Source organism: Kogia breviceps, chromosome 16, assembly GCF_026419965.1.
Source record: "Kogia breviceps isolate mKogBre1 chromosome 16, mKogBre1 haplotype 1, whole genome shotgun sequence".
Taxonomy (NCBI): domain Eukaryota; kingdom Metazoa; phylum Chordata; class Mammalia; order Artiodactyla; family Physeteridae; genus Kogia; species Kogia breviceps.
Genome location: NC_081325.1, coordinates 42,061,876 through 42,083,052, shown reverse-complemented (window position 1 = coordinate 42,083,052; position 21,177 = coordinate 42,061,876). Strand labels below are relative to the sequence as shown.

The window sequence follows — 21,177 nt, the reverse complement described above, 5'->3', positions numbered from 1 at the left end:
AAATTGCTTAGTGTATGAAAACTACTATCAATAACCTGAGTAAATTTCAGGACACTTTAAATTACTGTTAGAACTATTGTTATTAAGATTGTTTTGTATATTTCCCCTGAAGTTTTACCAACCACCCAGCCCAGCTCCACTGCACTCAAAACAGGAAACATTCATATAATATCCTACCTTGTATTAAAATATATTTTGTACATGTGGTCTTCCCTTGAGGTCTGAAATTATGAAAGAGAGATAACTATGTTTTACTTAGTCTTTTCAATTCTTCCAGTAGGTTTGAATATGTGCTTTGCTTCTGCTTTATGCAAAACACATAATTGTGTGTATTCATGTGGCAAATTTTTAGCTTTGTTAGTTCTTCCACTGAAATTGGCTTTGTCTTATGCAGTTTTGGTAAAATAAAGATTGCTTACCTAATGTGAGAGGACAAGATGCAATAAATATAACCTAACTTTGTCAGCTGGATAAGCCAACAGAAACTGCTCAAGGTAACTGAGATGTCTGCCTTATAAAGGGAGCTATTCTGAATCGAACTCTGGTTTTGTCGTTAAAAATATCTCATTTCTTATATAAATACAATCTCTGCCTCCATAGTTACTATAATTAAAGGTAGTTAAGAATATTGAATTTTAAAATACTATCCAATATTCTAAATTTATTCACTTTGAAAATATAGCAATTATCTGAAGCCTTTTAACTGACATCTTCTGGTTTACCAGAGAATTCTCTGACATAACTCTACAATCTGCTCTAGGATTATGTTTTTCAGGTACAGATATTTTCAAGCTGAACTAAGAACTTACATTAGTTTGTTGAGTATATTTTTTAGGGTTTTAATACAGAGTGAAATAAAGTACAAACCTCCATCAATCTTGCCCAAAGAGAAAGCCTCCATTTCTGAACTCTGAAATTCATTCTCTGATAGTTTTATGTAAATAAAGGTCTTGCAGATTCTAAGAATAACCCTAATAATCTGGATTTACTATAATTGTTGAGGCAGTCATATAAAGAGGCATTTTTTAAAGACTGATTGAAAATATACAAGCATTCAGGAGGCTATTGTTTTAGGATGACTTTGATTTTGGAAAGGAGTTGTTTTTTGCCCTAAAAATTGTGGTTCACTGCAAACAGAAATCCACTCAAAAGAATTGATTTGGAATACAAACTGCTATGTAATTTTCAATATATCCATGTTACATAAGTGCAGAAGGCTGCATAATTTTACATTACATTGGTTGAGGATTGTGGATTTGTGTTTTATTTCTGTTTAACAATTGCCCGTAAAAAAGATGATGAATTGTGAGGTGGTTACATGTTTTAATTTTTTGACTGAATGAAGGGATTGTATTTATAGAAGGTCATTCAGCTCCTCTGGGAAGGTTATTAATATAAGAAATTATGTGCTGAGGTAAACCACCTCAATCAGACAGTGAAATTAATCATTCAATACTTGTTTAGGGACATGCAAAATACACTGTAAATTGAGTGTCTCCCTTTCAAGGAGATTAACGTTACAGCTCAGGAATTTTCAGAAAGTTGTGATAAGAGTCTTGAGGATTAGTGACAATCAGAATACAGTTAATTTTTCCTTTATCTACCCAGAGATCAAATCCACTTGAGGATATCTCCTTTCATTCTTGTTCTGCCTATTTTGCTTGAAACACAAGGGAAAATGGCTGTCTAGTCCACCTATCCCCAAGTAAAAGTGAAAAGTACACATCTTTAAATATGTGGGTTCATTAAGTCAAGTCTTTACAAGGCAAAGAATAAATAAGTAAACATACATCATGTTTAGATATCAAGTATATGTATTTCTGAATAATAGCCTGTCAGAGTTTATACTTGGAACAGTGTAGTAAGGGTCACAGACAGCATATTATTTAGGTTATTCTAAGGAGCAAGCATATTATCAATTATATGAATATGTTTAAGAAGTCAAAGAATGTTAAAAACATGGTCCTAATTTGTTGTTTTGAAAAATGAATACCATTCTAGGTTTAAAACTTAATAAGGAATAAAAGGACCATGTTATATATAATTTTAAATGTTGATATTAACACAACCTGACTTTGGATAACCCCTTATACTTCTCAAATTCTTTACACTTAATTATCTCATTTAAGCCTTTTAACCACCTTCCCTGACAGGCAAGAGAGGTTTATATTATCCCCATGGGGACACAACCACTTTCTCATGGGTGCTTTTTTTCACTGGACCATTCTGAAGACTATGCCTGTATGCAACGTGTGTGAATGGAATACTACCAAATATTCAATGATTCTAATTAGCTGTAACAGTGTATGGGGTTTTGTGAATGCCAGTGTAATGTGTGGTTCCATAACAGAATTCAAAATTATACTGAATATTTTATTCAAAATAAATAAGTAGTTTTAAGAACCAACTACCCACTAGACACTGTGCATGTCACTAGGACATCAAAGGGAAAATAGACACAAAAATCACATAATTACTATACAGATAAATGGTTGTTAAAATTTTTTCTTTGCTACGGATGCAAAAGGAAAGGTATAAGGAAGGTCTAAGCCTATGGGCTTTGAATGAGTTGGATTTAACATGTGAGAAGGAAACTAGGAATATTAGCAAACATTGAAAATTACAGAATGAAACATAGAAGAACAATTAGTTCTCTTAGGAGGCAGTAAATTTAGATGTCACCACTTATAGGTGTACAGGGGATAATGAAAGGTATGGAATAACATGAAGATTCTCTGAGAAATAAGAAATGGTGAGAAGCTACCCAAGAGTGTAGACTTGAGAAATTTCAATATATACGATGTTTCCAATGAGAAAGGAACAGTCAAGGATAATGAAATTACGAGAGTTATTGAGGAACAGAGAGATTAGCATTGTGGGAGAAAAGGGAAAGAAACCAGAGTGATGACTTTCCAAGAGTAATTATAGTCAAGTGTTAAGGAAGCTGCGGCGTCGTTGAGAAGTGAGGAAATTGAAAACAATTGAAAAGAATACTCTTTTCAAAATGCACTCTGAGAGCAATAGGTGGAAAACAGAGGGTTGAAAATACCAGTAAATGTTACAATAATTATAGGTGAATTTATTTTACCATGACCAAAAAAAAAAAAAAACAACTTATAAATATTTTATAAGAGAAGTGACAAAAGTTAAATCATTATTTAGATTTAAATGCATCGGGCATGTTGGGAGCATTTAGTGGTTTTATCCTGATAATATAAAAATATCTGGGTATCCATTTGATACTTGGGCACATATTCTACTTCTCTGCTTATTTTTTTCTCAATAGAGAAACATTGGTTAAAATTGTTACTATAGCGATTATAAAAACTGCTAAAATGGTAAATTAAGGCACAATTCTTTTTTCTTTTTGCCTGAATAAAACTGAATTTGAAAGTCTGTTTCTCTTTACTTGTCTTACCCTTCGCTATAAAGGCAAGGTTAATAAAGTGGTATAAGGTATAAAAGGCAGTTTAAGAAGACAGTCTTAATATAATGTATACAATTATAAAAGTCGTTAATGAAGAAACTTTTGGTTATAAGAAGCAGAAACTCACTTACACCAGCTAGATTAAAATAGAGATCTCCTGACATACAAGGGGTGAAAATGAAGAACACCTGAGTCATTATCAAAAGTGGAACAGAAAATGATAAATGAGGCAGTTTGTCTGTGCACCTGTGTGTCCTTCACTCTCTGTCTGTCTGTGTCTCTGTCTATCTCTGTTTCTCTGTTTTCTTTCCACTTGGTGTCTATGTATTTCTGGAAACATCTGTTGACTTTCTCTATACTGTTTTGTCACAACTTGAACATGGTTGCTGCAGGGTCCTTGTATACTCCAATCCTTCAATTTCAACTTCAATCACCAACTGGGACTTTCTTTTCTCCCTCTTAAATTTCCAGGAGAGCACTGGGGAGGAAGAATCCATTTTTTAACATAGCCATGTACAGCAGTTTTCACACAAGACACTAATCATCTTGGATTTTGCTTATTTGGGTGCCTAAGGTACACCACTTTCCTAATGTGCCTGGTCTGGAAGGGACAAGGAATGAGAGAGGGGTGATTGTGTCCTGTAGTTGGAATGTCTCTTCAGTGGATTGGGTAAAGCAGAAGGAGATATCTTGAGTAGTTTGTCACATATATAATACTAAAGTGAAAACATGACATTTTAAATAGGCAGAGTTGTTCATATAGAGGGAACCAGTACCCAGGAGGCATTTTAGTAATGGATTATTTATGTGTTTTTACCTTGTAATGAAATTAAAAGGGATCTTCTGGTCGATTCTATCTTACATACTTTCTGTTTGTATTGGATTCTCATACGGAGTATTTGCCACTTCTTTTCCATAAACTTATTTTATACTGAATCACAATGAATAACTATCATAAAAACAAATAACATGTCAACACATTTATTCAACCAGAGCCTTCTTGAGATAATGCCTTAATTTTCAACAAGACTGTAGTGATTAATGTTTCTGATTATGATTATCAAATAACTCATTAGTGATTATATTTCAAAAAGGATTTAAAATATAAAATGTTTCAAGAACCTGGTGAGTCATTTGACTCAGTCCGTTGAAAGATGGGGAAAACTGAAAGGACAATTTTGACCCTTAATATCAGGCACTAATGAAATATATGTAAGGCAAGTGTACCCGACTTTTACATGCATCACATTCCCAAAGGCCTAGTTTCATGGCAGTTCATTTTGAAGTGCATTCTTGTTTAGTCATGAAGAATAAATTGAGCAAAAGTTGTTGCCTTGTCTAACATGACATTAACATAAACCATCAAATGAGTGGATCAAGGTTTCAGCAAGTGAAGGGTATGTTTTATTAGTTGTTGCTCGATATATGAAGCAGGCAATTGAAGTAAAAGAAAGTAGGTAGTGACTTTATTTTTCATTTGTAAAAAGTTTCAGTTTAATGAGCAGCAGAAAATAAGGTTTTGTTATCTTTCACGTGTACTTTCGATAGCTTGTTTAAAAGTTTGTAAATATTTGCTGAATGTGCCCTTTATTAGGTACATGTGTTCATGGGTTTTCCTTTCTCAGGCAAACATCCCTTCCTGTGTTTAGCTTTTTATTTTAATAAGACTGTGGACAAATTTCTATCCTCCTCCATGCTTTAGAGAGCTCACTAGGGAATAAGATTGGAAAGAATGTTTTGTACTTTGAGATGATATGTACAATATCAGTTAGCTTAAAAGCACAAATACCAGTTGGTAAAGTTCATTCAAGCCTTGCTCACAATCAACCGTTAATACAAAAGGGTCTAAGCTGTGTGGATAAATTACATATACAGCTTCAATACTTATACCTACACTTTTGACTGTATTCAAACACGTATTTATCATAGTATTTGGTTTTAAATTCATCAGACTCTCTTTTTTTAGCTCATGTTTCAGAATATCTGATTGGCCCTTTCATCCTCCCAGATTCTGAGCATGGCATATTTCCAGCTGAACTGAGAAAGGTGTATTTTATGAATATATTTGGATATTTTAGTTTAGCAGATGGTTTCTTAAGATTTGGTTATAAGTTCCTTCCAGGAAAAAACATCTTTTTTTTCTTGTTCAATTGAATGGCCACTTGGATTGAATGAACTATAGGCTCAAAAACCAGTCTATTGACAGGTCTTTGTTATTAGCCTCTTGCCTGGCAGTGATCTGGGCAACTTGTGAGAATTTTAATGCACTGAGTTCAAAGGTCCCTTTAAAGTCTGTAAACCTATAATTTACAATATGGGATTGAAAATACGGCTGAATTTTTGGTTGCTTCAATTATATTAATAAGAATTAAGATAATTAAGATAATTTTTACCCTAAGTCACATAAATAAGATAAAATACATCATCCATTGGCCTCTAAATATTTGCTCCTGTCTCTCTGCCTTGATTTCTTCATCAATAATAGAGGTTAAGAAAAGAATCTCTAATGTCTCTTTCAAATTTAATATGCAATGAATCTATCAGATGTTGAAGTCACCCAAAGGGAAGGGAATTGTTACAAATCCAGACTTGCAAGTACAATTTTAAGCCCAGACTCCAAACTCTTAAAAGAGTTTCAGTGCCACAGAGGGGAAAGAAAAAGAGACCTAATAGAACTTAAAAGGAGGAAAGGCTAAAAGAAAGGCAAAGAGGCATTCAGAGCTGCTGAGCTCAGTGTCAGGAGTACGAATCATATTTACTCCGATTTCTTGTTTCTTTTGATGTTGAGTCTCAAAAGAAGGCAGCTACCTTATCTGGTTGCTTCATTCTGCTTTTGTATACACACACATGCACATACACAGACACACATACACCCCCAGCTCCTACTCTTTAGAAGCTGGAGAAAAGTTATGTTTTATTTTTTAAAGTGTTCCATAGTTGTTTGGATTATTGCAGAACATTGTGGATTGTCTGATTAATTTAAACATCTTTCCACAGTGATGCACGAAAGCCAATCCAAATTAGTGTTGATGGTCTTATTCTGGGCTTATGTTAGGTCTCTTGGTAATCAAAATGGTAAGAAAAATATATCATGTAACTAGTCTAACAGAATTATTTTTCTTCCATGAAGGGGAGTAAAAAAGTCTACTCATTCTGATCAGATCCTTATCATCTAAGGTTGAATAAAAAGAAATCTTTTGTAAAAGGGCTTGACATTGTAATAGAACACTAATACAAGATCACAAAGAGCCATGTTTCTTTTCAATGGTATTGCATTGTAAAAGGCAATAATTATATATTTTTTCTCATTTCCTAAAATTATTTTCCTTAAATCATGTATTATCTTGATTTGGAAGCGGATTTGTGTTATCGGTATTACTATTATGACGTGAAATGTTTTTTAAAATGTCCTCTATATATTGTTCAATCATTTTAAATATTGCCCCTATCCTTTTCCACTACATAAAAACTGTCACAAACTTAAACATTAAATCTTATTTACTGGAACTAAATTTATTTATTTTAATATCAGTACAGGACTAAAATACTTTGTTCTTTGACAAAGAGCTATCATTCTGTATTCTTCTGAAGAACACTATAGAGAAAAAAAACAATGTAAAAATGTAACTATTTAATAATATTCTCTTCAGATTTTATTCTTTTCGTTCCCTTTATTTTCAGATATTTACCTATGTTGCTGAATACATTTCAGAGATATGGAGAGTTCATAAAAATGAACATTTTTAAATATAATTGGCACATTTAATATACTACCAATTTTTTGAGGACAAGGATTATTTCTTATTTGTAATCTTTTAACCAAGTCATTAAAAAGTATATGGCACAGAGGGAATTGTTAAGAAATATTTGATGAGGTGAATAAATGCTTTTATTTGGGAGTCTTCACAAAAGATACAGCATTTAATGTCCTTCTTGAAGAGAAAATCAAATTTTCTTCCTCAGAAATGTTTCCCAGTTATGCTTTATACTTATTAATATATAGTTTCAAAAATTTGTTTTTGGGGCTTCCCTGGTTGCGCAGTGGTTGAGAGTCCGTCCGCCTGCCGATACAGGTCACACGGGTTCGTGCCCCGGTCCGGGAGGATCCCACATGCCGCGGAGCGGCTGGGCCCATGAGCCGTGGCTACTGAGCCTGCGCGTCCGGAGCCTGTGCTCCGCAACGGGAGAGGCCACAATAGTGAGAGGCCTAAGTACAGCGAAAAAAAAAAAAAAAAAAATTGTTTTTGGAACATGTTCCTATAATCTATTTCTGGTTCATTTTCATACCTCTCATCACAGGGGAACGACCTCATAAGACTAAATCAAAGAAGTGTTAGTGTTTTAGAGAATCATCTATGTGTTAAAGTTCTATGACCTCAGGATTAAAAGATAAACAGTACGATGGCTTTGCTGAAGTTAAATTAGTTGGGAGCTTGAGACAAAGAAAGTAACTCAAAAGATGAACTCTATATAAGCAGTGACTCATCTACAGATATTTCCTTGTTTGTTAAAGTACATTCCTTTGAGGATTCTTGCCCCAAAGTTATAAGAACCATTTTTAAGACCTTGAAAGTGAACATGTTTCTCATGTGACTTGGTTTTGTTCCTTAAAATACATAGAACTTCAAGAACTTCAATTTAAAAAATAGATTTAAAAAACACTCTACCTTTTAAACATTCACAGCTAGATAGATTCCAGACTTGCTGAAGAGTTTCCATCCAGCATCACTATGATTAGTTTCTTTATTTTGGCCTTAAATACTCTAAACTATGTCAAAAGGCACTGGATGCACCAGTTCTTTTTCTGAAGAGAAAGCCAATAAACATCACACCTTTGATAGTGTTTTTTTTTTTTTTTTTTTTTTTCCCTTATGAATAAAAAGACGTTCATGGAACATGAGAATTAAAAATTTTACTTTGGTTTTAATAAAAGTCACATGCCTTTTCAAAGCTACCAGCAAGATAAGAGCAAATGATTATAACAGAATCAATGGTAAAGTCTCAGCTTTCCTACAGTCCGTTTATCAACTAAGTTATTTACACCACTTTATGAAGATCTAATAGAGACTGATATTTGGAAAAACAAAACCTAACTTAAATTTTGGGGTAACAGGTCTGATAATATCTCACATACATACTGCATTTTTGACTTGGATAGGTGGAGGAGATTTTCTATCCTAAACTTGCCATTTTACAGACAAAGACACTGAGGCTGTGAAATGACATGGTGAGATGGTGGCAGTGCTGAAGGTCAAGTCCAAGTGCCGCAGTGCCAGTTGGCACTTTCCAGTGTATTCTGGAAAGTTTTTTACTCTAAAGTTTTTACTCTAAAGTTTTTTACTTTTTACTCTAAATCATTACTCTAAAAGTTATTAATTTCCATTCAAATTTAGCTAACGTACAATCTGCATAAATGAACTTAAAATCAAAATTGAAACACTCAACTTACAAAAACACATCTTAAAATTATGTATTCAAGGGTAGTGTTTGTTGGTTTACTATTAGTGTACATACTACAAAAGGAAAAAGAAAACATGTCTCTTTTTCTCTCTGTGTATGCTATTAAAAATATAGGTTGCAGCTTCAGGGTCTGTTTTAGACAACTTTCTGGTAAGAGAAGCCTAAAAAACCACTGAACGTATTTAAGAATTTGCCTTGAAAGACAATATTCAAATAACTGGCACAATCTTGAACTTTGAATTCACTTTAAAGCACTCTAGATTTGAATCTCTGAATTTATTACCTGATTTCTTTGACTGAAGGTTGCCTTGAAGACTGTTGTGAAAGACTGGCATGCAGATAGCCTAGGTTAATGTTATGTTAAAGGCTTATTTGGGGAGAGCATTTTTTTCATAATACAAGGACATATTTCTACTTACAGTTCAGATTTTTTAAAAAATTCTCTATCATGAAAATTTCAACATATAGTTATAATTTTAGGTAAGATTATTTTTCAGAAATATTTCACTCTAAACTCTAGGATGTATTAATGTTAGATATTATATATACTAACTTAGTACAGTAAAATATGTGGTTTGTTTACAGCACAGTGAAAATTTTATAAATAAATATTTATATAGTATATAATTTATACCATGAAGGGTGAATTTTTTTAGAAAAAATATAGTACTTGATGCAATATTGATAAAAGCAATTCTGTGTAGAAAAGAAATATTCCTTCTATACAAATATATGCAGTCATCTACAAAAAAATATGAGTCACCTACATGAAACATGAATTCACAAGCATATTGTATGTGTGTTTGCATGTGTGTACACACATGTTAAGTTCAATTCACACATGGCTGCCTCTCTATAGAAGAAGAATATTTACTGGGTTGAAAGCCCATCACTGTGTAACCAAGCCTTCCTGGGACAAGCCCTCCTCCATATCCTATGCTTTAGCTCCTCTCTGAAGTACCTAGATAACAGTATTTGATACACATTTCCTAAGTTGTTTTACAAATGTGAAAGCCCCCCACCGAATGGAAGATGTTGACTAATTGATGACCATGAGCACATAGCCCCAGGACTCCTGGAGCTTAAGGACTGATAATGTTAACTCCTGTGACACTGTCCTGTTATCTCACCATCAGCCAATCAGAGAATTGTGGATGAGCTCATCACATATCCTGCAACCCCCCTCCCTCATCTGGCTTTTAAAAATGTTTTGCGAAATCCTTCGGGGAACTCAGAATTTTTTAGAGCATGAGCCACTCATCTCCTTACTTGCCACTGCAATTAAACTTTCTCTGCTCCAAACTCAGACGTTTTGGTTTGTTTGACCTCAATGTATGTTGGGCACATGAACTTGCACTAACAACTGTATCCCTGGATTCACTTACACCCTAGATTCATATAATTTTTTTGTGTGTTTTAATGCCAGTAAGTGAAACATGTTATAAACTAACACTGTTGTTTTCTAATAAGTTAGTTTTATCACTGTGTATTTGATACTCTTTCAGAATTCCCTGAAAATGTTAACCAACTGAAAAAAATACATTGACTTTCATAAACATGAATTACCTAGAATGAAAATAAGACTCATCATTTTCCTCCCTTGAAGTCTTTCAATTCCAGCTGGAAATATAACTGAAAGATCCCCATAGAATTCCCAGTAGACATTTCTTAAACAGGACCTCTCCCATTGTGTCTGGAATATTCAAACTATTTTTACTCACCCTATTTTTTGCTTGTGATGAGAAAAATTTAGTTTTGTTTCTCTTCAAGGTATAAATAAAATTAAATGATAAATACATGAAAAAATTCTCAGGGATTTTATAACAAAAATAATAAAATAAACTTAAATGAACTACAAAACAATTGTCTTGAAAAAAAATACAGCATGAATAATCTTGATTAACCCTGGTACTGAAAATGTCTGTTACTGTAGTCCTTGGAATATGTTTGGACAGAAGTTAGCCTCTCTTCCTAAGTGTCTGGAGATATAAAGGCTTGCATTGCTTGCATCCATTTATTTAAAATGAAGAATTAATATTCAGTGTGCAATGCTGACTGGCATTAATGAAGCTTAGCCCAAGCAACATAACATGCAATCCTTTTGTAATTTAAAATCTTTCAATGTCTTATTGCTCTTGTGAAATGGCTTTATAGTAAGGTAATAATACAAGGAAGAAACCAATGGAGAATTGTAAAGTATAGAACATTAGTGTTTGAAGTGTATTTCTAAGGGTTTTTATTTATATGCATGCCCATAGCAACTGGGTCAAAGGAGGTTCATAAAGCTCTATATAACATCCATGAACCACTTAAAGAAAATGTTGTAATGTGCAGAGAGCAGCTACAATTTGTGATCCTCATAAAGGTGGTTTTTCACTGTTCCTTGGTGAGTAATGACCAACGATTGTATCCAGTTTGTCTATATTAAATTAGAGAGCATAGTAGTAATTACTTAGAAATTTATAACTGGATGTGGCAACATATATGGGTTTGTTCATGTATTTATTTATTTAGCAAAATTGAGTTCACACTCATGTACCCAGCACCCTGGCACACTCAATGTTCAGTTCACAGAGGTTTGCTCTGCTGTTACACGTTTAGAGGGAAGATGCTGAGTAACTTTGACATAAGATGCTATTGTTTAATTCTTAATTGAATTACCAAAATTTTTATAGGACTATAAAATTATTTTCCCTTTATTCCCACTCTCATTAAATATCATATTAAGAAAAGAAGACAAAATTCAGCTTAATGTAGCCCCTTCACAAACTTTATGATTTTGGAATATATCTTTCTCTGTATCTCAAGTTCTGCATTTGTGAATTGTCCATTAAGAAAAACCTTGAAAGTCATTGCATAGAAGGAAAATCAAGCATTATCAGGAAATGAACAATATACAGAGTTGCTAAATCTTTATAATAACCAACGATATTTATAGCAATAGATTGCTCTCAAATACCACTTAGGCAATAACACATTGAGAGAAGGCTATTTCTTGGTTACAGCACTTGGTACCTATACTTTTTATTAAATTTTTACAATTGTTTGAAAAATGTCAGCCATCTTATGATAGAGACCATTAAATTCTGGAATAGCATAAGAAGAATCCCTAAACAAGGGGAAAAAATGTTTCATCTGATAATTCAACTTGAATCATTTACTGAATTTCATCAGACGTTAATTCCACATTCTTAGATTTTGTTTTTCCAATCCTCTTTTTGCTTATATTTGTCAAGATTTTATTTTGTTACAAAGCATTCCTATATCTTAGCGGTTTTGGAATAAGTGGATTCAGTTTAGTATATTATAAAATAGTAGGCGGAGGTAAATATTATACTAATGCTTTAAAAGTGACCTCCTTGCAATAACAATGTGCACAATAAGAATTACATCTTTTTGTCTGTTAATTTCACTTGATCACAGGGAACTATAATGAGGGAAGCCAACTAGTCTACTTAATGGCCTGTGCCAAAAGACTATATATAATCAGCTTTTGTTTTTTCACAAATCCCACATGCAGCAGTCAACTTCCTCCTGTTCATTGAGCAGAGGTGACTGCCTCCATCTAGATAGTCTCTTTGCAAACGTGGACTAAAAATGGAAAGGTTTGTTAGGACAGAGGAGAAAGCAAGTGCTATTGTAGACAAAATGGGAGGAGGTACCTTTGGAACATCAAGAAGGGAGAAGAAAGCTTACCTCAGGACTGGAAGAAGATACTGGATGGGGACTGTGAAAAGGGTGGAGGGGAATTTACACAAAGCAAGAAGGGCTATTGATCAGTTCAGGGAGTTCTGAAGTAGATCCCAGTCAACTTGCATGCCCGGGGGTTTGATGCCCTGAAGAACCAAGAGGCTGGACCTGGCAAAGTCTCCTGTGTAGGGAAATGGTGCAGGGCCCAGAAGATGAACAGGAGCAAATCTGTTCATATATGCAGTAGATCAATTCAAATTTATCCACTTATGTAACATATTACTGTGAGAAAGATGCTTTCGGCTATGATTTACTAAAGGTCCAGATGGAGAAACAAACCATGATGACTAAATCCACTGCTTTGTTTATTGCTTTTAATACAGGTAGTCTCAATCTATGAGACTAATGTACTTTATTTTTGTGTTAGCATTTACGATACAAAATGTAGGTCTTGGGAATACTAATTTTGCAATGAATTTGTCTGCTGGAGACAAAAACATAAAAGATAAAGGAAAACAGCTACAAAGAAATTATTACCCAGGGAGTTAGAAGCCAAAATCTAGGTGAATACAAGTCTCTGTAAAAGTCTTGCATTTATGCATTTATTCTTTCATTTCACTTAAAATTTTCACATAAAATATTTATAAAATACCTGGTAATGCTACAGGCATTGTACTATATACTGGAGATAAATTGTTAACAGGAGGATCATGTTCTCTTGTGAAGTGAAAGAAAGCAAAACCTATTTAGAGGAAGTAGTGAGAGACCTTTAAGCCGTAGTACCATAGAAAGAAAACCAGCATGTTCCTCACCTGTTTCTAAAAAAAAACATTTTCTACTAAAAAGGGAAGGGTTTATCCTGAGCCAAATCAGAAGGGATCTACCTCCCACGTGGCACCTTTATTTCTGAAGAGGCACCATTTCAAGATTTTATAGTTTATAAAGCTCTTTCATAACCATTATCTATAATCTTATTGATGTGGATGAAACAGATTTTTAACAAAGCCATGCTAATTCTTTTTCTATGTGCTAATTCATTTTCAGTTATTTGAAAAACTCAGAAAAAGTAAAGAGAAATAAGGAAAATACCTATGTCCCTGGCACCTGGAACAAATATATGTTAATATTTTCTGGTATTTCTCTCTCCAATTTTTAAAGGCAAATACTTTTTTTAAGAAAAGAAGAGAGGCAAAACATTTTTTTTTAAAATTTTTACAAAATAAACAAGCAGACACCTGTATACTACTGGTACAGTTGACATCCCTTTTGAGTACTTTTACAGTTCACATTTTTTTCTCTCTCTACATAAGTAATCTCTACACTGATATGTATTCTAGCCATCTGTATTTCTAAGATTTTAAAACTAAATACCATTTATATGGTATTTGTTTTTAAAATTTATTATACTGCATTTTCATTTTAAATTGAAACATATATTGCATAAGGTGAATACCTATCTGTTCACACTTCTTGATGAGCGTTTTAGCTTTGTTTTCCAATCATATTTAATGATGACAGGACAATAAGCCAGTAGAGAAGGACTCATAGAAGACATTAGAGAGAAGGCAGGAGATACAAGCTCAAGGCTTCCTGATTTGAGACAGTAAGTTTCAGGACATTAAATGATTGGAACAAATTTTCGGAAATTGGAATGTACACTAAGGATCTCTTAAAATATAAATTTTATCAGCTTCCTGAAATATTCACAAAAATATGTGGTTTGATGTAAGCATGTTTAGGAACATTCTAAGAGTCCTTCTCGTCTGCTTATAAATAGAAAATCGTTCATGGATCTGTTTGAGAAAGTATTTTAGAATAGGGAACCAGTGGAGAATGCCATCAGAAAACATACTTCCTGAGAAAGTAATCAAGCTTCATTTTCTCCAAGCTTTTCTGATTTAACAATGACAATAACAACACGAACAGTTAAATGATTCAGGAAGGAAAGCATGAGAGATAAAAAGACAACAAGGAGTTTGTGGTGTCCTGGAGGGCGAGCGACATAAATGCATCTTGAATAAAGGAATTATCAGTTTTGTCAAATGAGAGGAGGACTGAGAATTGCCCTTTGAGTTACTATCCTTGGTGATGGTGAAAGAACAGTTTCAATGGAAAGGGGTGGTAAAAAAAGTGACACACATGGGCTTCCCAAAGGAATGGGTGGAGAGGTTGAAAATACCAAGTACAGACAATCCTTTAAAGTAGATTTTTTTTCTGTAAATGTCAATATTTTATTAACCTTTAGAACTTGTGTATTAAAAATTTAAAAATGGGCTTCCCTGGTGGCGCAGTGGTTGAGAGTCCGCCTGCCGATGCAGGGGTCACGGGTTCGTGCCCCGGTCTGGGAGGATCCCACATGCCGCGGAGCGGCTGGGCCCGTGAGCCATGGCCGCTGAGCCTGTGCGTCCGGAGCCTGTGCTCCACAACGGGAGAGGCCACAACAGTGAGAGGCCCGCGTACGGCTTAAAAAAAAAAAAAAAAAAAATTTAAGAATGTTTATCAATTCTTCATGAAAGCAATCTCTAGTTTCTTAAAATGGATAGGAATAATAGTTTCAGTGGGAGGTTTTAACAAAAGGAATTGTTGTTTAATGAAACCTATAGCATAAAAATACAAGGCGGCTGCCTCTATAATGATTGTATAAATTTTATACCAGCACCATTGATTTTTAGCAAACATTGCTTTTGTAAGAAGGTAGGAGGAGTAACAGAAAAACAGGCCATATTGCTGCTACTACCGAGTTGGGTGGAAAATGTAAAGAACCCCCTTCGTAGCAAAGGAAACAGCAGTGTCTTACTTATGGTTATGTGATTTTTCATAAAATTTTAATGCTTTTGCTACTGCTGTTGTTTTTCTCTTGATATTTTGTTTATGAAGTACTTCATTAGGAATTTGTGTCGAAAATGAAAGAGCTAATATTCCTGATTATGAGACAAATTTGTGTATGGATTTCTGTAGCTAGTGAATGACAATTCCCCAGGAGCTATGGAAAGTGTTTAAGGGAAGGAAGCATTATACACATAATAAAATGAGACTATTAATTGGAAAATATCAGATAGACTTTCAAGTATAAAATAAATTTATTTACAGTGATCGCCATTGAATATGATTGTTGTTAGTGAGTGCTAGATCGCTTAAGTTTGATTTACATATGAATCCTACAATATTAAATCAGTTTTATCAAATCCATCTTAGCCATAATTCATTATATAGTTATTCATATCAAATTTGGAAAATATTTTTTGAAAGTTTTGAATTTTATTTTATTTATTTTTTTATACAGCAGGTACTTATTTGTTATCTATTTTATACATATTAGTGTATATTTAGTGAGTGAAATCTCAAGACTTTTACAATAAACCTTCTTTCTATTTTCAGCTGTAACTCTCTCTGAAATAGAAACTTGTTGGGAAGAATTCATAGCAATTAAATTGTTTATCCCTTAAGAACTTGTTTCCTTAAAGTTTGGGCTATTAATAATATCAGATCTCAAAATACTGTTTATAGTGTTATTTTTTCTTTCTTTTTTGCTCTGATTCATAGATTTGTAATCCCCAGAGGCTATTTACCTCATAACACTCAAAAAATTTAAAAAATGATGAAATAACAGTGGATAAAACTTTTCCTTGGATGCCATTCACTGTTCTATAGACAGATGCTGCTCCAGAATTAGACACCGGAGAGGCATAGGGGTGAAATCTTGTTTAGATAGAGGAACTTACCCTGGTGTGAGTTATATTGCAAATGCATTCATTTTGCTTATATTGTATTCACTACCTTAGAGAGGTAAAGAAGGAATGATGATAAAAGCTCACCTTTGACACCCACTGTATATAAAGCATCATTCCATTATTTGGTTGTCCTCTCTTATATTAAGTCCAGTTCTATAACTTCTCATCATTGGGTCTAACCATTCAATTTCATTCACTAATAACCTCTCTCCCTATCCTCATAGCATATCTCACATGATCCATGGTTAAAGCACTATTGAACTGCTTGCAGCTCACAGGCAAGTCCCAAGAATTCATGTCTTCTAGACTTTGCATATGTTGTCTGTTCTCTCCTGACTACTGGGCTGGCCATGATTGCCTCATTGACCCATCTTTCAAGACTCTGCTCACAGGAGTCTCAGAGTTCTCTCTTCTGTCCCTTAGCAACTTATGCATATCACAGTGGTTATTTTGTTTCCAATTAGGGCTTCACTGCCAGTGTGAGAATATTGCAGATATGAAATGCCATACCTTTGTGAGACACTAAAATCCTGATATATAACCTGCACTCAGCAAATATCGGATGATCAAACAAATGAACAAACAGAATAGAATGCATGAATGAATAAGCAAATGAATGAATCCCTTAAGGGAGTTATGGCAGAGTAGCAATAGCCCAAGTCTTGTCACTTAGGAGTGATTTTACTGGGCAAATCTTTGCACAGAGGGCTTTGAATATTTCTGAACCTCTGCCTTCCCCATCCGTTAAAGTAGGATTTCTACCTCTCTCTGCAGAGGTTTCTTGTGGATAATACATAAAATCTTATATGTAAAGGTATAAAGTATTATGCAAATAAAGGATTTTTTTTCAGTTTCAGAGGCATTATGATATATCCATGAAAAAAGAAATCACCAGTATAACCTAATACACAGAAGGTTAAATAAGGAAAAGGATGAACAAATGCTAAGGAGCAAGAGATCAGATTGAAAGAGGAGTGAGACCAAAATTCCTTATAGTATCCTGAGGCCAGAGAAGAAATGAAAACCCTAATCCAGGGATTCTAAACTCTGGCTGCACATTAGAATCAGCTGGGTGTTTCAAAAATATTTTTGCCTGATCTTTAATTTATCTGGTGTGAGGTGGAGCTCAGTCATTGACACTTTTTAAAGCTCCCTGGGTGATTCTAATACACAGGCAGAATGAGAGCCACTGCTGGGCCACAGGAATGGAGGAAAAGTTTCTAGGGAGAAAAACTGCATAATACATGAGATGTTTTAAAAAGATTAATCAGCATGAATAGATATGAGGAGAAGCTAGGGATAGGAATTGAGAGACTAAAATGTCACAGATGAAAATAACTGTTTTAAGGCCTAAACTTTTTTTTTTGAAAGCTAAGGAAGCTGCTGTGGAGAGATATCAAAGAATCGCCTTCATAATTAACAGTGAAGTTGTTCAGACAAACTCAGGCACATTCCAAGAATTAATACTGGCAGAGCAGTATTTTACAAACTACATCTAAGTCACTCAGGTTGCAAACAGAGGCTAAATGCAATCACCATTTGTTTCGTTACCCACAAAGAGTTCCTAGAAGAGGTAGGTTTTGAACAGGCTTGAAATAATATTGTTTGTAGAGAGGACAGGCATATATATTTTGTGATGCTGAAAGGTTTCTAATATGGGTTTGCGTTTCAGAGCCATATGCTTTCCTAGTCTGCCATATTGCTATGGCTCGTAAACAAACAAAGAAAAATAAATGAGATAATTAATAATTGACATTATTGGAATGTAATGAAAGGTATTCTGAAATTATTTTTAAAATATTTTCCATTTTTCTGTGTTTAAAATAAAAAAGTTTTAAAAAATGTAATGCGAATATTTTAAAATACACATAAATATATAAAATGGTGGTTTTGAGATGAAAATATCCTGACCTCAATTATACCAAACTCTGAAACTCACTTGCTTTTTAAAATGTATTTAATAGTAATTTTCTAACAGATTGTTCTCTGGTATGGGGAAAGTAAAATTTCATTAGTGAACCAAAAATGTGGCATTCTAGTTTGAAAAATATTATCTTCCCTTCTTACATCATAAAAACCTGTGCATACTTTGTAGTCTTATGAGAAAGGAAAGGTTATATACCAATGATGAGCCCCTTTGGGAGGCACTACAATATCTTTTAATAGGTAGAAACCTGAGACACTCCAGTGTGATATTTAATAAATGACCAAGCAGCCTTGAATCTAATAAGATATTTAGGAAAGAAGGAAGCAAGGATGTCAGAAAGTGAATAATATCTTGTTTTTACATAAAACAACTCTTGTGAGGAATATGGAAAACAATAATTTTAATACTTTCATGGAGAAAGGCCAAGCCATAATTTAATATCTTATGTTTTACAGTTCACATCCATTTCTAGGTGAATTATTTTAGCTAACCTGCATTTAAAAATATTTTGTATTTGGTACAGAAAACAGTGAAGTAATATCTTAAGACCTTAAATTTTTAATTTTTCAGTTTTGTCTATTTAAAATGTGTCATTTATAAAGGGCATGCATATGGTAGATAAGGTATGGGGCATGGTCCCAGAAAGCTGGGTAACAGCCCAAATTTGGGAAAAATGTAGTTTTATACCTCATTTTCCTCATCTGTAACTCGGGATAATAATAATATCTATTATTTTGTATACTATATACCATTTTTTATTTTTTTGGTAAAGGCTCAATACGAATACATGTACCTGAGGGAGACCCCTGTTAGTTCACAGTGACCTCCTTTATTAGTCACTTAGCAAATAACCATGTCTCTCAATAGACACTCTTAATGTGGAGTAGTTTATCACAATCATTTGGTAATCTCTTTCAGTGTAACTCACACAGCAAAAGTGACAATATTCCTGTCACTCCTCAGAAATGTCCCAGCTCTGCGGGTTTCTACATTCAGGAGAATGAAGAAAGCCATTACGAGGTATGCCATAACTCTATAGAGACGATGTTGCTACTGAGCAATTTGCATTTTCCTAGTGGTTTTATTTTTATTTTATTTTATTTTATTTTATTTTGCGGTACGCGGGCCTCTCACTGTTGTGGCCTCTCCCATTGCGGAGCGCAGGCTCCGGACGCACAGGCTCAGCGGCCATGGCTCATGGGCCCAGCCGCTCCGCGGCATGTGGGATCCTCCCGGACCGGGGCACGAACCCGTGTCCCCTGCATCGGCAGGCGGATTCTCAACCACTGCGCCACCAGGGAAGCCCCTTCCTAGTGGTTTTAAATACTCAAAGTTAACTGTTATAAATATTTTCTTTGATGACCCCTTTTATGGTCGTATTTTTACACTAGTACCTTTTTTTTAAACAACTTTAAATAAACGATATTAGAACAAAAAGGAAGCAATAATATTTTTCCTTTTTTAGTAATGGTCGAACTATGAAATATATTGTTCTTGTCATTGAATGCAAAGTGTTGATTTTTACCAATTTTTGGAGAAAGCAATGAGCAACTTTATTTTTAAATGTTCTTAATTCATTTTTATTAGTTGAGCTAAAAATGCCCACATCCATTTGTTGAAAGATTGATTTGCTTCATCCGCTATACTCAAGGAAGACAAAGAATACAATGCTGCTTAATAACAGGTTAAATTGGAGTTTTCATTAATCTTTTCTTTTTTTACTACTTTTTCTCAGCTTGATCCTTTAGTGTTCTGTATATTTGAATTTAAAATAAAAATCATCATTTTCCTTTGTTCTTAATGAGTTCATCCATGTATAAGATCCATTTTTTTTTCTTTTTTTTGGGGGGGGAGCTATTCCAGTACCAATTACTCTAATATGCCTGGATGTAGGAATATGTTATTTTTCATTTAAAAAAATGTGATTTAAAACACATAACATGAAATTTACTATTTTAATCATTTTAAGTGTAGAGTTTAATAATGCTAAGTATGTTCACATTGTGCAATAAAAGATCCATATTTTTAATGAATTGTATTTCAATAATTGACTCTAGTATTAATACACACATATTTGTTTCACCTATTGTCCACTGTCATAACATAGATTGTACAAAGATGATGGATAGATAGATTATGTAATATGGGCATATATGTATGTGTGTGTGCTGGTGTGTTCATGTGTTTTCTATTTTCTCATTGAAGCTAGGTTTCCCCCTCCATTTCCTTAAAGATACTGAAAACATTTTGATTATTATTAACAATAAAGTGTTTTTGCCAACTAAAGGAATCTATCCTTTTCAAAATTCCGTGTGTAATGTAGGTCAGAGAAACTACTTTGATTAATAGAAATTTGATTGAGTAGGCAACTTCTTTTTTTGGACATACCATTAACTGAGGTGGAAAAAGGATAAAGTGACATTTGGGGCAGCTTATCTCCTAATTTTTCCTCCATGTATTTTTCTCTTATTTTTCTTTTTCTTTGTGTAGAGCTATTTAGAAACATCCTTCTAAACTACAGCATATAGTCTTCTTCCTGCTTTGCTTTTATTTTCTTTATCTTTCTCTCTCCCAAATCTTAATCACTTGACAGTTGAGAGAAGAACTGTAATTTTTAACCCTTTGATTTTTCATCATCACTATCTATGTGTCAAGTGTCTAGAACACAAGAGTGTGTGCCATTACTCACGCTTATTCCATTCAATAATAACACAACCCTTATTCTATGGCAGAAATAAATGTTTCATTCATAAACACTCATTTAAACCTTTAAAAGCCCATCCAGAATGTTCTGAAAGCCATTGAAATCCAAGTTGATTTCAAATTCCTAAGAATTATACTCATTAATATAACATTTTCATGTCTGTATCTTTTGAGCAAAGAATCCATACTCCCCAGAGACCTCTTGGACTACCAAAGAGGGTAGAATATGGAAATTGTTA

General features: G+C 33.8%; 1 protein-coding gene across 4 annotated transcripts in view; it reads left to right on the top strand.

The window, feature by feature from the left end:
• PCDH9 (protocadherin 9) overlaps positions 1-21,177 on the top strand; it is a 981,897-nt gene that overhangs the window by 331,549 nt on the left and 629,171 nt on the right. For 2 of the 4 annotated variants that reach the window (XM_067016954.1, XM_059041776.2), the window contains exon 3: positions 19,154-19,255. The exons of the other annotated variants lie outside the window; for them this stretch is intronic. In XM_067016954.1, the coding sequence (XP_066873055.1) occupies positions 19,154-19,255 (102 nt within the window). The remainder of the gene's footprint in view (positions 1-19,153; positions 19,256-21,177) is intronic. 4 annotated transcript variants of the gene reach the window in all.